The sequence below is a fragment of the Primulina tabacum genome, chromosome 7 (assembly GCF_025594145.1).
Source record: "Primulina tabacum isolate GXHZ01 chromosome 7, ASM2559414v2, whole genome shotgun sequence".
NCBI classification, from domain to species: Eukaryota; Viridiplantae; Streptophyta; class Magnoliopsida; order Lamiales; family Gesneriaceae; genus Primulina; species Primulina tabacum.
In genome coordinates, this window is record NC_134556.1 from 41154009 (window position 1) to 41169779 (window position 15771).

Here is a 15771-nt window from a genome sequence, read left to right on the forward strand (position 1 = left end):
TTAAGAATCAATGTACCGTTTTAAGCCCATAATCACGCCTCTCTATTACCGTTTATTCGACATGCTATTTTATGAGAAATTTAAGAATCCAATGTGCTAATTTATGACTTTATTTTTCCTTTTTGTGACAGTTAATGGGGAGTAACAACTATTTAATCTCAATCGATCAATTGTAATCCATTGGCACCGGTCAGATTCTGCGACGAATCACAGGTCCTCAGTTGAGACAAATACTACTGGATCGGTGAACTGAATCACTAGGGAGCCTCAAATGTGGGCAATAAATAGTATTTGAGGTCTGTATAAATAAATTCACGACATTATCTATCTGAAACAGCCAAATTCCCACTAGTTTCACGCCAATTCAAAGAATATACTTGCACACACCACATGTCAATTTCCAGAGAACCTCAACAAATAAATTACAAAACACAGCTATCCCAAGTCCAATTGATGAATCTAGTGAAACCTTTGAAAAGAAAAACCGTGAACCCACCCCCTGTCAAAGCAGGCAACCACAATGACGGCTTCTCCAGGCATAGGCAGAGAATCTTTTAACATCAAATATTGCACATTCAGATTCACCTGCATTGGGCATCTAGATCTGAAGATCATCAAGAGACAATTCATTTGCAGTTAACAGCTTCAATTTCTGCACAAAACGACCAAACAAGGTAGATGTTGATGGTAAGAAATAGTCTACACATAGACAGGCAAGGGGGCCCTTCACTTATGTAAGAAAGCATACCAAGATTGGCCTGAACTCTTTTTTCCCCTAATTTTGGATTACTCAATGGGAACATTTGTTTAATTGTTAGATCACAAACAAAGGAACTGTACTTGCCTACTAGTGCTACAGGCATAAAGTAGCATGAATTCGTAGTGCGTTCAAGCTTTTGTATCCCTTGCATACATTATATACCCCCAAGAGCAACCAGCTGTGGGATTTTCCTTGTTTTTAAGATGATAATATTCAATTTAACCAAGAAAAACTATTCTCGGCCAATAAAATTCATTTAACCAATAAAAAACTAACCCTGTCCTTTAATAAATTAAATAGTTTTAGTATGTCCAATAACAGTTTTAGGAGTCAATTTTTTATTGCACCCAAACTTTTTCCACTTCAGCATGGTCAATAAATGGATGTAATGTAAAGGGTACTGGGGAAAAGAAACAAGTTCTGTACCGTGATAAATTGTGGAGGATCATCAAGACTGGATGATCCCAGAACAATTTCTCGTTTCAGCTTTGTCGACAACTTGTGGCAAACCCGTAGCTGAGATGAAACAAGTTTCAGAAGAGATCACAGTGTGCCCCATCAGAGAACAGAGAGAGAAAAGACATCCCAAAATTAGTACCTCAGATCGTGTTGCTCCACCAACAATAAACACAAAAATTCGTTGACCCATCTTCGTGAAATCACTAGATGCATGCCTTAAAATCGAATCGCTGCAAGAAAAGTTATTTTTTTTAAAAGGCAACTGTGGAGGTAAATTTACTGTATGCATCAAATAGGACATACGAAGAAAGATCTGAATACAAAGAAATACAACATAATGTATTAGCTATTTGACTAAACACAAATGAACAGTGCATAACTGTTTTGATTGACAGTAGTTCGGGTATAGCAAAATTCCAGACCCAGGGAAAAAATTGCAACACAAACTACAAATCAATAGCCATAGAATTACCTTGAATACCCATCATCAGAGTTTCGGGGACGAGCCCATGTTGCTGTCCGTCTTGATCTCATTGAATGAGGAGGTGGAAGTTGACCTGTCCTTACAGATGCTCCCTGAGCAGTTCCATGAAAAGTTGGACTAGGATCATTCATACATGGATAATCATTCTTTGGTAGTTCACCTTTACTAAGTTTTTCAATGAGTTCCTGCACGGAAACAAGTAACATTTAAGCAAAAGGTTCATTTAAAGTAAAATAGATGGCATAATAGCAACATAAACATGGTGCGCAACTCCTGAATAAACTCCAAATTTCATAATTGACTCTTATAGTGCCCTCTTTAATCTCACTCATGCATTCTTAGAATTATCACAACAAAATGATAAGCCTTTGTACTTGCTAATCTGTTCTTAAAAGTATCACAACAAAATCAGTTTAAAAGTTTCAGCCGCTTTACCATTGATAACACTCAAAGAATAGAGTACCACAAATTGCCAGGGAAGAAATATGGACAGGATTGACAAAAGAAGGTCTACATTATAACACAATGGGATAAACTTCATCTAACTCCAAATCCGCCTAACGGCAAAATATGTTGGTCTTTGCCTTTTTGAATTGTCTATAAGAAAGGTTAAATAACCTCCAAAATACTCAAATTGAATAGTTATTTGAGGGGGAAAATGCATTCACTTGTATACTGTCATATTATGACTAGTTCACCAGGTGATTTGTTAGCATTATAAAATTGTAAACCCTGATAGTTATAGGTAAAAGCACATAATAATTCCACCCATTAGAGGTCTCTTCCAAGGTGTAACCTCTGCTAGAACATTTGTGGTTTACTGATGCTTCTGGATTATGTGCTTTGATTCCAACCCTCAATGTGATGTTGAAGGGATTTAGTAATGTCAGATTCTTCTTCTCTTACTCACCTGCATGAAGGAAGAATCATGCAATTTCTCCTGTTTATGATTAATTTTCAATTTATTTGTCACAACATACAGCATTCACCGTCTCTCATTTTGAGCTTTACGCCCATTACCCAACAAAAACAATCAAATAATGGTTATTTCACGAGGTTACTAGAAACCAGAAAAATACAAAAAGAGAATAAACTACCTCTATTACAGGGTAAAAACGTGACAATTGCCATCTCGATTCTTCACCGGGACGGTCTTTTCGAGCAGCATGCTTCTTCTGCAAAAACAAGGAGAAAAGGTTCAAACATATGCATCAGTTGCAGGGGTTATTCAAAAAAGATAATCACTGACAACAGATCTGGTACCTTGTTAACGTCAAATTTAAGGGAAAATGGTACAATCGAGCTTTTTTTGGTGTCTGATGATGACTCCAAAAATTTCATATTATAAACTGCATTCATATCATCCATCGGTAGCCTTGCCAACTACATTACATACATCAGAATGTTATTATAGTATGAGTGGTATATACCACAAAACAAATCAGAATTATAAATGACAATGCAAAGACTTGAGCGCAGCCTGTTGTATGACCATTGTCCAGGATAAAATCCGCACAAATTTAAAGCGTAGAGACGTTTGTGTGTGTGCGCGAAAACCAGTAAAACAGACTCTACAGAACTCCACATTAAAATTCTTATGCCCAATTAATATCACATCCTTAAAAGATAAATATCCCATTTATTTATCAGTAACGGTAAGGAGGTGCCTCACATGTACATCAAAAAGATATTAGCTATCAATCTATCGAAGTGTCTACATGAGGTAGAAATCAGTAAAATAAATGCATCATAAAGAGGTATTCCAAATTGTAAATCTAGTATAACATCAAAACTCTTTCAAGTTAAGCACTGCTTTTCCCTCCTCCTCGAAACATACTGATGAGAGTTCAAACATAAAAAATGAAAATGGGTTATGTACAACGAAATAAAAAATAATGCAAAATAAGCTAAATAATTGTACAAGTGGCACCGACCTCCATTAGTTTTCCAATTTTGCCATCCTCAAATTTCTCAGGATAAACAGCAGCATAAATCATCAATAATCGCAACTTATTTTCACGTGATACATCCTGATAATATCACACCACCAAATATGCTAAGGCCCAAGAGTATTTTCACCAAAAAAAAAAAGAGAGAGAAAAAAAAACTAACCTCTTTTACTCTAAGAAAATTAATAAGGTCTTTGGTAGCAGCATCTCCAAAAACCAGGTCCTGCTCTAGTTGCCCAACTTCTTTAAGCCCCAATTCCCTGATAAGTTTGTTTAGTTTTCCTGCAATCTGTTGAAGAACAAATAATTAGCAAATGAAGAAAATAAGCGATCCAAAAATACAAACTTGTCATTGGCTTGTTCAACACCAGTCTTTAATGAAATAAACATGTTATTCTTTTAAAGTTTTCATGATAAATCATCAATCAGGGAATGCTAGCTCATGTTATACAGAAGGTAACATTCGATATATCAGTTTATATTTTTGAAACTGATAAGGGTTTCATGCCACAAAAATTTATATATCATTGTAAATCTGAGCTATTAGTTAAAAAAAGCAAACCTCTGCCATTAATTCTTCAAATAAGTAGCACCTATAGGACTTAGGCTCAATGATGTAATCCTAATCAAGGTCAATGAGACTACCCGTACCTTTTCATGCCCGCCATTGAGATAAAACAAAGTAGAAAATCTTATACCTCTCTTATATTATTAATTTTCATATAATTTTATAATGCTATTTTTAAGGATTGAATTCAACTATATTTTATTTTTTCATCAATTAAATTGTGAGTCCTCTGATCCTCTCTCAAACTTGTTAAAAATTGTAACAGATTTGCAAATAATTTAATATTATCAAGATTCATACATGTGACACTCCATTGTCTTTGTTCTACGAACCAGTGGACATCCAAAAGATCAATTCAAAAATTCATGGAATTTAATTTCCGATTATTAAAATCGTTTTTTAAGTTAAACCACGATCTGGCTTCACTTTGTGCTAGAGTTTGTGTTTCGATTGTCTGCATCACAAGGAAAGTAACTGGAGCATATATACTGGATATCTTCAGCATATTGTTGGTGCTCACATCAATATTCATACCTGCCAATGCATGAGGCGCAAAATAGATTCCCAAGAATACGATCATATACACAAAATTAGCCTCATGTTAAGTTCATTGAATGTAATAAATACAAGAGGCAGAACCGGCAGCAGTCACACAAACAAACACAAATAAAACTGTGACACTTTTGTAAGTGCCAATAACATTATCTGGGATCAATGTGTTGACAGAGTAAGAAATTCTAGACACTTACATCAACATGGAGGGAGAGCTTTTCAATTTGTTCACTATATTGAGGCAGAGCTTGAACCATCTTTTGCAAATCCCGAGTAGACAGTTCACCATCCCTACGCATAACATGAGAGCATTAGGCATGATAACAAAAGTTACAAGCAACCAGTTACAAAATAGAAGTACAGTAAACAGAAGCCAACATCAATCATTTAAATCCCAGTAGTTTCACATGTTCCCTACTGTCTACTTGGTGTACATGTTAAATATCCCTCATAAAAACATAATTTGGCGCTTTTAATCGATTGTAAAAAGATAAGAATTTTTAATCGATCTATTCCAACACGGAGATAAACATGCTCCCTAATATATTTCCAATTTGAAGATGCACGTTTCAGATGCTAGACGCCAAAATCTTTGAACCAACCTCGAACCATGGATTTGTGCAGCTTTATTTTTTGATACAAATTTTGTCATCTTCTCATGCAACCGTTCACTTGCCTGATGTGGTAAACAAGTGATAAAATTAGTTTACAACTTGCTCCTTTCAAAACCAGGAATTTCAGATAAATGTAATGTTCCTGCATATTCTACATACATCAGCTATATGAGAGTGACGGAGCTCAAGCCAAATGGGGTCATGATCCTCCAAAAGGACCTCTTTCTTCTCCGGAAGACCACCTGTTTTGCTCGGGACCTGAGAAGTATATTAGCGATTGTAGAGTTTAAACTCACCCAAACAACACGTAAGTAGCAACTCAATGACTGACCTGATGAACATATTTATTCCCTTCCATATTTAATAAATCATGGCACATCGCATCATACGTCCATTCATGTATAATCGGAGCAATCTTCATACAAAAAAGCATAATGTCACATATGGGCATGCAACTTGGATTCAGTAAGTATATTGTAATTTTAGTCAACAAAATCGACAGTTCAAACCTGGTCAATAGATCTATCTAAAATTATTAGCTCGCATGTCTCTGACTGGGGAAAGTTAGGGAGGCTGGATTTATATTTCATGAGACAGTTCCAAATAGCAGCAGCCAGCTTTGTAGGAATTAGATCTCGAAAAGTGGTCATCGTATTAGGATCAAGTGATTTGGCAGCACGGTAACGCACGGATGGAAACTCCTGTCACAAGACAAAGTTATGCAGGTCTTGACACTTCAAATTTGGATATGGCCACATAATCAATAACCTACATACCTTCAATGATGCAAATACTGTAGCTATACGAGTAGCCATCAAATTCAAACACGCATCACCTTTACGAGAACTTTCATCATCCCCAAATAGATCCTCAAGAGCTCTCTCATTGTCAGTGACAAAACCCTGTAGTTACAATATATTTATCACAACCTCTAGACGTACAAGAATGTTCTAATTTCACACCATACAACAGTTTTGAAAAATTGAGAGCTAGCAATTGCTAAGTGTCACCTCTGTCTCATCTTATTTTCATGTTTAAGTCACATAATATTATTTAAATTCGAAAACTGTCACAACTCACACATATAGAACCTATTATGGTTTCAGCATCCATTCTCCTTGAAAGGAAATTAAGAGTTGGAGACAAAATATTTCGAAAGGATCAGGGGGATAGCATACCTGACTATCTATGGAAAAATATTCCAGATTCATCTGCAGATTTCTGATCCAAAATGAGAACGACAACCAAGTCTAACAGTATGCAATAAAGATTGCACATAAAAAAAGTTTAAGTACACAATTATAACCTCTCTCAAGGCGCCAATGCGAGATAAAACAGTTCCATCTTTCTTTATGTGACTAACCAACTCTCGAGATACAGGTGAGCTAAAGAAGATGAATGCTCTGACAGAAAACAAAAGCAAGTAGAAACAGGAAAGAGACGACCAATAAGCATCAATTTTATAAAGATAAGGCAAAGGACTTCAAAAAATTGTTTAAAGCTTAAAACAAACAATCAAATACTCGGCATACTTTCTATACAAGGGTGATCTTCCAGACATATCAGAAAGAAAGATAACGATGCTGCATAACAAGGAAAACAAACAGATGAGAGCATGAATGAAAGGGTGACAGCATCGGGGCAGAAAAATCAGAAGTCTTGTTACACATATTAAAAATGAAAAAAATATATTTAAGAAGCAAGGTTGAGTAGAATAAACAAAAACTATAAATGCCTTAAACTTGAGAGATGGATAGCTTTGACATCTGCAAAAACATATTAAAACCCAGAAATTGAAAAACCAAAAAGATAACAGCAGAGTGACAACCAAGGTCAACAGCGCATCAGTTAAAGATCTCACAGCAGCACAGGCTGTGCAACACAAATGAGTACTACAAACCAGCAATAATTCGATCAGGGCCATTGCTTATGGAATTCAGAACTTATACCCATATAGTTGAGCTGTATGAACAGTACTATAAAGGAACTAAAGTGGATGAAATTTTAAAAGATTTGTTGATGTCGACGCATCATCAAAGTGTTATAACAACTCTGTCCTTTCTGAATTTCCTTAACCTTAACCTGAATCTTCAGCACCAAGTGATAACAATTGTATTTATTCTCTCTTGAAAATGTGCATTGCCGGCTCCTTTCTTCTTAAAAAAATTTGATCACACTAATGAAAAATCACCGGCGGAGGAAATAACGAACTAATTCATAAACAATTTATTCATTCACACAGAAAGATAATCTGTCTCACAAGAAAAGTACAGCAAGCGCTTCAGATTCTCAGTCAAAGACGAATACACCTATAAAATTGTGAAACAATAGCATCCAAAATGCGTTATATATCAAAGAAACATGATTGATAACCACTCAGACCTAGAAAGTTATGGGGCAACAAAAAGATGTGACCATTATTGAACTATATACAAGCATTACGATTTAAATTCATTGGTTTACTTATCGAAAGATGATGAAATAAGATCCATTACTTTTCTTTGGTTGGCTGGATGAAATATATGGCATCCATGGTTGGCAGTGGCTGTCTTCGCTTGTGTATGTCCTCCACCACTGCAAATATCACACAATTCATTGCATACTCAAACTCAACAAGGTCATATTACAATAGAAAGGATGCACCATGTGCCACAGTTGGTTCATGACACAACCGATAAGGTAAATTTTGTTAAAGATGAATTGAGTGAGTCAGTACATTTTTCATACTCCAGAATCAATCAAGTGCCTGTTTGTTATTCAAAAATCATTTAGCAAAGGTTTTCCAAATGAGTCAAAATGCAAACAGAAAAGAAGAATAAAAAATTAAAAAAATCATTGACGATTCAGACACATTCCTGTATTGTTTTCCCAACTGCAAGGGCTAATCACCAACCCTACATTATCAAAGCAAGTCTATCCTAGAAGTTCTCAAAAACTGATATTTAATGGCCCAGATTCGATATATTACAAGATTCAATGTAATTTGCTAGTCAAAAAGGTACAAAAACTGTTGATTGGTTGCCAACAGAATGGTGGCTAATTTTAAAAAAAAAAAACAAGTGGGGAAGTAAGGCTTACAAACCCTTGAAAACGATAGAAACACTTTGATACCCAAAATATATTCTTAAGCAATTCGCATGTAACAAACATGGCTCAAGACCTTTTTAGAGTTCAAAGTTCCAACTACTCACCAATTGTAAAATTGTAAAAGCATATAGCTTTTGCATTAAAAAACGCCATTTCACAGCAGGCTAAGAGCAGAATTATAAGAAATATACAAGGTGAGTTAATAATGATAAATATATGATTTCCCAGACTGGCCTTCTATATCTTACATGAAACTCCTTCCTCCGTGATATCCGCCATCTTGCATGCATATGACATTATTTTAACAGTTATCTTGTCCATGATAAGTACCTACAATTGTTTAAAATGGACAGTGACGAAATCTTACTGGTCACACTTAAAATGAACAAAAACTACAAATGATCAAAATCTAGTAACATCCTCGTGAAAATTCAAACAAGCACAAGAAATTATTTTAAATTGTCGATGGTTTACTTTCAAATGTTGTAGACTTTAACGGATTACGGATATAAGAAAATTAATAGATTTTCTATCAAATTTAAGCTTAGAAGCGAGGCTGCAAAGCAAATAAGGTTGTTTGTTGCTCAACCCATGATCGAACTAAATTAAAAAAAAATCACTGCTAGAATATATGCTCCAATCACAAAAACTGGTTTCATAACTGCCTAGCAAGCCCGGCACAAATTAATCTTTAACAAAACCTTAAGTAATCTGAAAAATTAACTTCATTTCCAGCCCCAAACTCCGAATGGATGGCATTCATGGTTGGTATGTTTTTAGTAAGCCTTCATACATTGAGCTCCTGTGAGATATTTTGCGGAAAAATATAATGTTGAAGGAGACAAAAATATTGCTTAACAAACGTAATATATCTAATGGCCCTGATAAATGTTTGAACAAAGGGGTATTTAGATTATATCACTCTGGTGAACAGTAAACTTTTATACAAGGATGTTCTGAACAGATATCAAAGATTATCAATATACTTTCTAATTTATTTTTCATTGAAACATAGCAATGAAGATCAACATAATCCCAAACAATGAAGACAACCAAAAAGGAAATTAATATCTACATTGCTTCTACCTTCCAACTTGACTTTGAGTCCCCTGTTTTGGCTGATCGAAGCATTTCATATAATAATCCTGAAAATCACACACACTTTTAAAAGTGACAAATAGCATAGACAATTCAACAAAATCAAACAACACCAGAATGCGATGATTCAGTATGGCAATGCAACTGCACAAATTACACCAAACAAATTGAGTTGCAGCTTTTATATGTAAGCTATTATTTAAAATTAAAAATTTCAGGCCTTAAAGTGAAGAAATGTCTCAAACTGTAACAAACACAAAATGCATTTATGTGTTCCACGACAACTCTTTATTCCCTAAAAGGAATTGCAAATTTCATTTTTTAAAAAAAAAATATAATTATCGCAGTCTCAGCAATTTACGATACACAGCAAGGAGAACCTTCTCACCTTTCCGAGAAAAATGCTATTTTAAAAAGTTTCCCAAGTAATGGCCACAACACTTCAGTTGAGATAAATTCTACACTTTCTTTTAATCCTTAATCCAAGTGATTCTAAGTAATTTTCCAAACAAATAGAAGCCAAAAGTCCGCAAATAATTACAAATTCCTCACAAGTATGATTAATTAAAATAAAAAAATCTAATCACAATATTAGAGTGAGAGCTCTATTTTTCTTCTGAAGGAATTTCTTAGGATATTCTGACGAAACATTACATTATGTGATCTAACAAACTCCCACTTTTAACAACAATTTCACCACCTACGCCCCAGCATTTCCGACATGTCTACCAACTGACTCCGTGTTTCAAAAGGGAGAATCCCAGTCACATGTCCATTCAAATGCGTAAATGAACGTTCATGTAGAACACTTGTTTCAAGAAAAAATAAGGAACAAAGAGCATATCGGATTCTAAAACTTGGCACAATACCAATTTCAAGGTTATTCATGAGAATTTACGTATATTGTGGCCATAGATATGTAAAAATTTCAACTTTTTTGGCTGAAGAAATGCCACCCAATGATTATAACACCCCATTCAGTAAGAACAAAAATTGGAAGGATATCTTCAAGTTGACAATCTTATTCATTGTGGAATTTTAGACTCCCACTCATCCCTGCAGCTTGCACGAAAAATCAGAAATCCCCTTGAATTAACCCATTGTAATGTTTTTAGTTCATTGAATTCTGACCTCAGCAGCGTACCATACACAAGCCATCGATCCATTTCTTTGGCCATCTCCTTTGATCACTGCCATAAACCTCCACAACACAATCTTTTCCCTACCACCATGATCCCATGACCCTTTCTTCGATAGTTAATTCTAAATCACCCAGTAATACTATAACACATATCTCAGTTTTGGCATCGACAAAAACAAAAAAAAACTACAAAATGACAGAGATCAAGTTCGACAAACAATAATTAACTTGAATTTCAAACTCAACATACATAATAACAGAAACCAAACCACATAAAAAATCAGAAAACTCCAGGAATAGTTCGCGCAACATAAATCAATCTCAACAGCAAAATAACGACTCAACTCAATCATTCAACTACGCAAACAGAAAAACCACCAAAAACGGAAACATAAACACGTGAAGGACAAGAAAGGAGTAGAGATATTAGAGATTGACTAACTGTCGCGGCTAATTTGGCGGAAATTCTTGTACTCGCCGCCTTGCGACGACGAATCCGAATCAGACATCGACATGCCACGAAATTCGAGGTTCCAGAAGGTATGACTTGGTATTTTCCTGGAGATCGATCCCAAGTGTCGTTGATCGAAGATCCTGTGCTCTTCTTGAAGGGGGGAGAGATGGAGGAAAATCTCAGGGGAAAAAGAAATAGGTAATGGTTTGTTTGATATTTGAGTTAGAATAATCAATGGACTTCGTATTCGGGCTTTCTGTGTGTTTTGACTGATCAAGCCCGAACATTTTACTTACTTAGACCTTATTATTCCGGGTCGGGCGGCCATTATTATAAATATAAATAATTAATTACAATATTTGAATAAATTTTTTTAATAAATGCCCAATTTGTTTATATATTATTTTAATGTAAATTTTAAAAATATATTCTCCTATATATCTGGTTAAATATTTGCGAACTTAGTTTCTAAATATTTTTAAATCATTTCTTCATTTTTTTTATTTATAAAAAAATCATATTGTAGAAAATATTATTTGTTCGATGATTCCGGCCATCTCCAATCCATATCTTCTATTTTTCATCCTCTATCCTCCAAAATAGAGATCCATGATCTCTATTTTCAAACACCTTCTCCAACCCATATCCTCTAAATATTACCAAATACTCTATTTCTTTAATTTATTTCATTTTCAACTCATATCCTCTAAATATTACCAAATAATTTTTTTTAATTTATTTCATTTTCGAACACATACACACATATAATTAATTAATTTTATAATATATTATTTAACTAAACTTAATTAATTCGCTAAACATGACACAACTACATGTAATTCGCTTATTAATTTTCAAAAGGACTATATGGCAATTTTTAAAATATCTATTTTGTAATTATTTTTCACCCCTTTTCAATCCTCTATATGAACAGTGATACTCCATAAATAGAGGATCACTGTTGCATACTCTAAAATGGAGGAAACAAATAGAGTACGGTTGGAGAAGATTTCATCCTCCATATGTTATTGGAGGACGGTTGGAGATGCCCTCAGCTTATTATATGTTATTGTATATGAGATCCATTTTCCCAAAGTGACAAGACACTTGGGATTGAGAAAACGTAAATTTTAGTGCAAAAATACATAAGCAGAAACACAAGCACAAGTGCATTTTACTCATCTATTATTACCACAGAATGAGTGCATCTTCTCTACCATCAGAGAATGTACAATATCTCGACTACGACTGAAATAGCTAAAATTAGCAATGTGGTAGAGCTTAACCAACAGAAACCCCATCTAAAATGTCCATAAAAAATAATAATAGCATTCAAGCAAATTAAAGGCTGCACCATTCTCAGAAATGAACAAGCTATACCGGATAGGAGCATAAACTGAAATGTGCATTTGATAAGGAAAACATTGAAAATGAATGAAGTCAAAACCGCCATCCATTTCCTAAGAAAATGGCGATTCACCAGGCGCTCTTTTTCTTCGAGCCATAGTAATCGAGATACCATTCCACGAATTTTTGCAACCCGCTCTCCAGATCAGTGCTGGGCTTATAACCAAGATCTTTCGCAGCCAAACTTATATTCGCGTGTGTAAACAAGACATCCCCGTTCGTAGGCATAGGCAATACCTTCTTCTTAGCTTTCGTTTTCAACAACTTCTCTAGGATACTCACAAGCTTCGCGACTGGCACGGGGCTCGTATTACCCAAATTATAGATTTTGTACTGTGCAGCACCTCTTTTCTTTCCCCCGCTCCCGGTGCTCTTCTCAGCGGCGTCCAAGGCCGCCAAACAACCCTTCACCACATCATCAATGTACGTAAAATCTCTGGCAACAGTAGCATGATTACCCCCTTCAAAAATCTTTATCTCTTTCCCTCTCAATATATCCTTGGTGAAGAAATAGTAAGCCATGTCAGGTCTTCCCCAGGGCCCATAAACAGTGAAAAACCGCAACCCAGTGATCGAAAGCCCGTATATATGATTATAAGCATGTGCAATCTCTTCACCAGCCTTTTTAGTGGCTGCATACAAACTAGCAGGCTGATCGGTCCTATCTTTTTCCGAAAAGGGTACCTTAGAATTGATGCCATAAACAGAACTAGACGAGGCCCAAACGATACTAGGCTGAGGGTTAGCATTTTTACATGCCTCAAGTAAGGTAACGAAGCCATTAACATTACTGTGAATATAAGAACTGGGGTTCTGCATTGCATACCGCACACCAGCCTGCGCAGCCAAATGCATTACATGCGTAAAATGCACAATCTCAAACAACCTACCAAGCAAAGCAGCATCATTGATGTCACCTTCTATTATAAACACGCAATGGCGCTCAAGGAGGGACTTCCGTGCTTTTTTCAGCCCGATTTCATAGTAACTGTTAAAATTATCAAACCCAACAACTCCGTCGCCTCGTTGTTTAAGAGAAATGGCTACGTGGGTTCCAACGAAGCCAGCAGCCCCAGTTACCAAAACAGAGAAGCCAGATTTAGAACGAGGAAGCGCCGAGTTCCGGGCCTTGGTTTCCCCATTCGGGCTCAACCTATGGCGGCCCGAAAAACCCTTGTTCTGGAGGCTACGGCGCTTCCCGGCAGAAGTGGCGGAAGGCGGAGAGCAGAAGAAGAAAAGAAGCAGCAAAAAGAGAAATAGGAAGGACCAAAGAGTGATTCTTGGAGGAAAACGCACGCGGGGGAAGCCATACGCCGCCGTTTTGTCCGGTTTGAACTTTGCAGGACTGTAAGGGATTATCGGATCAAAATGGGAGAGTATGGGTTTCAGTTGCGCCATTAAAATTCCCCAAAAAAACTCGGATTGTTCTAAATTTCCCGAGTGCAAGAATAAAGCAGGCTGAAATGGGCCAAGATTTACAGCGTTAATCGCATTTAAGTTCTTCCCATGATCAATTTTTCCAATGATTATAGTCGAAATGCGATCTGCGCGATGAAGTGAGGAGAGGGGTTTATAAGGGACGGTGGGCGGCGGTGGTGTGCTGGCGATCCGTGCTTTATTTCGAAAAGTCCGAGGAATTTGGAAAATCTATATTATTAAATAATTTTGTTCTTATTTTTTTACTTATAATTTAAATCGTACAATTCTCGGAGACACTTTGGTTTTATATTATAATACAAAATCGACCAAAGTCAAACCTTCCTTTTCGTTAATCTCTAAGCTTTTTGAAATATGAGTAATTCGGTTACCGAAACCTAAAATCAAATATAAAAATAATTTTTTTTTATAGAGACAAATTATAATGTCCATATATTCCTTGGGATCTCAATAAATTCAATATTTATTTAGTTCAATTTCAAATCATACAAAAATAAAACCCTTTAAATAATATTATCTTTAAAAACTTAAATTTTTATTTTTGCGTTTCCCCTATTCAATGGTTGTTTCCATTTTTACTTGAACAAAATTAGTTGCTAAATTATTGGGTAAGATCAAGAATTTTGACAGGGCAGTGAAATTATTTGCATTAAATCTAGACTTAATTAACAGCAATTTTAAAGGTAAATTTCCACGAAAGATTCCATTTATGTTTTATAATTTTAAGTGCCATGCATTAGGTTTAAATATTAATAATTGCAATTAACTAATATCATGAGTTATAATAAAATAAAATAAAAATCCCGTGTACCTTAGAAAAATGTTGACAATAATAATTCAACCTAAATCTTATTTGATATTGAGTTATCATATTTTTTTGTTTTTATCGTATAAATGTTTGCATATGGAGCGAAGGTAGAACTGTCACGTTTAAGAGCTTATTCTCTTCCAAACATCTCGCGAGGGTGATTGTTGCATCTGCAATCACTCAGGCAAATGTTCCAACTTCGGTCGATAGAAGGCTCCTGCAACAATACCAAAACATAGTATATATGCTGTTATATTTGAGCATTAAATCTTCGAGCACATGTTCGAATAGTGGGGATGCTGATTAGTCGAGCTCGAATATAGGACTACTCGAGCTCTTCTTGCCTCGTATGGCTTCAAAAGTACATCGGTTAACTCGAGCTCTGCTTGCCTCATATGGCTTCAAAAGTACATACAAAAACGATGCTTAGATGACTATCTAGTCATAAAAACAGAGAAAGAGAAATCTAACCTTCCAGCACTTCAGCAGAAACAAACATGATGAGGCCTGAACAGATATATTGTGGAAAAGAATAAGGGACTATAAGATGAAAACTGAAAAGTATTCCAAAACTAGACAAAAATTTCTGATGCCAATAATATTTGCCTACAAGAAAGTGACGACGAATACGTATCAGATGTTGGCCATGTAATGTTTCAGATACAATTTGGTTTCATCATTAAGGTAATGTTGATTAACAAATTGATGGGTATGGTTACTCGGAATTGATGACTTGAAATTACCTATCCTCGTACATATTGCTTACGTAAATTCCGACAATGAAGTTTACCGGAAGAACCATAAGGCCGATTCAGGCAAGAAAAAAAAATCGACACTGTTCCGGTTGTCCAACCAAAATTGTAGTTTGTGATGGCACTCGATTCTGAAAGTGGAATCTCCATTGCATGTTTAAGCATAAAGTAAATCAATAACTGAACCTGTAAAGTTGCATT

At 35.5% G+C, this 15771-nt stretch overlaps 2 protein-coding genes across 3 annotated transcripts; both read right to left on the reverse strand.

The window, feature by feature from the left end:
* Positions 1–285: 285 nt before the first annotated feature.
* On the reverse strand, positions 286–11383 carry LOC142552193 (SNARE-interacting protein KEULE-like). 2 transcript variants are annotated; one of them, XM_075661878.1, is made up of 21 exons: positions 11155–11383; positions 9560–9618; positions 8722–8803; positions 7882–7960; positions 6919–6969; positions 6693–6789; positions 6565–6597; positions 6163–6288; positions 5896–6087; positions 5718–5801; positions 5546–5644; positions 5375–5448; positions 4970–5063; positions 3816–3941; positions 3638–3733; positions 2967–3086; positions 2801–2878; positions 1692–1888; positions 1359–1449; positions 1187–1276; positions 286–652 (listed from the first exon to the last, which is right to left on the reverse strand). In XM_075661878.1, the coding sequence occupies exons 1-21, from the start codon at positions 11225–11227 to the stop codon at positions 599–601; spliced, it is 1995 nt and encodes a 664-aa protein (XP_075517993.1). In that variant the 5' UTR covers positions 11228–11383; the 3' UTR covers positions 286–598. The 2 variants fall into 2 exon arrangements, with proteins under 2 accessions (XP_075517993.1, XP_075517994.1); XM_075661879.1 differs by lacking the exon at positions 8722–8803 and having other exon boundaries at positions 11155–11173.
* A 926-nt stretch (positions 11384–12309) lies between these two features.
* Positions 12310–14180, reverse strand: LOC142552194 (UDP-glucuronate 4-epimerase 3-like). The gene has a single exon (XM_075661881.1). It carries the CDS (start codon positions 13969–13971, stop codon positions 12643–12645), a length of 1329 nt encoding a protein of 442 aa, XP_075517996.1. The 5' UTR covers positions 13972–14180; the 3' UTR covers positions 12310–12642.
* Between the last annotated feature and the right edge of the window lie 1591 nt (positions 14181–15771).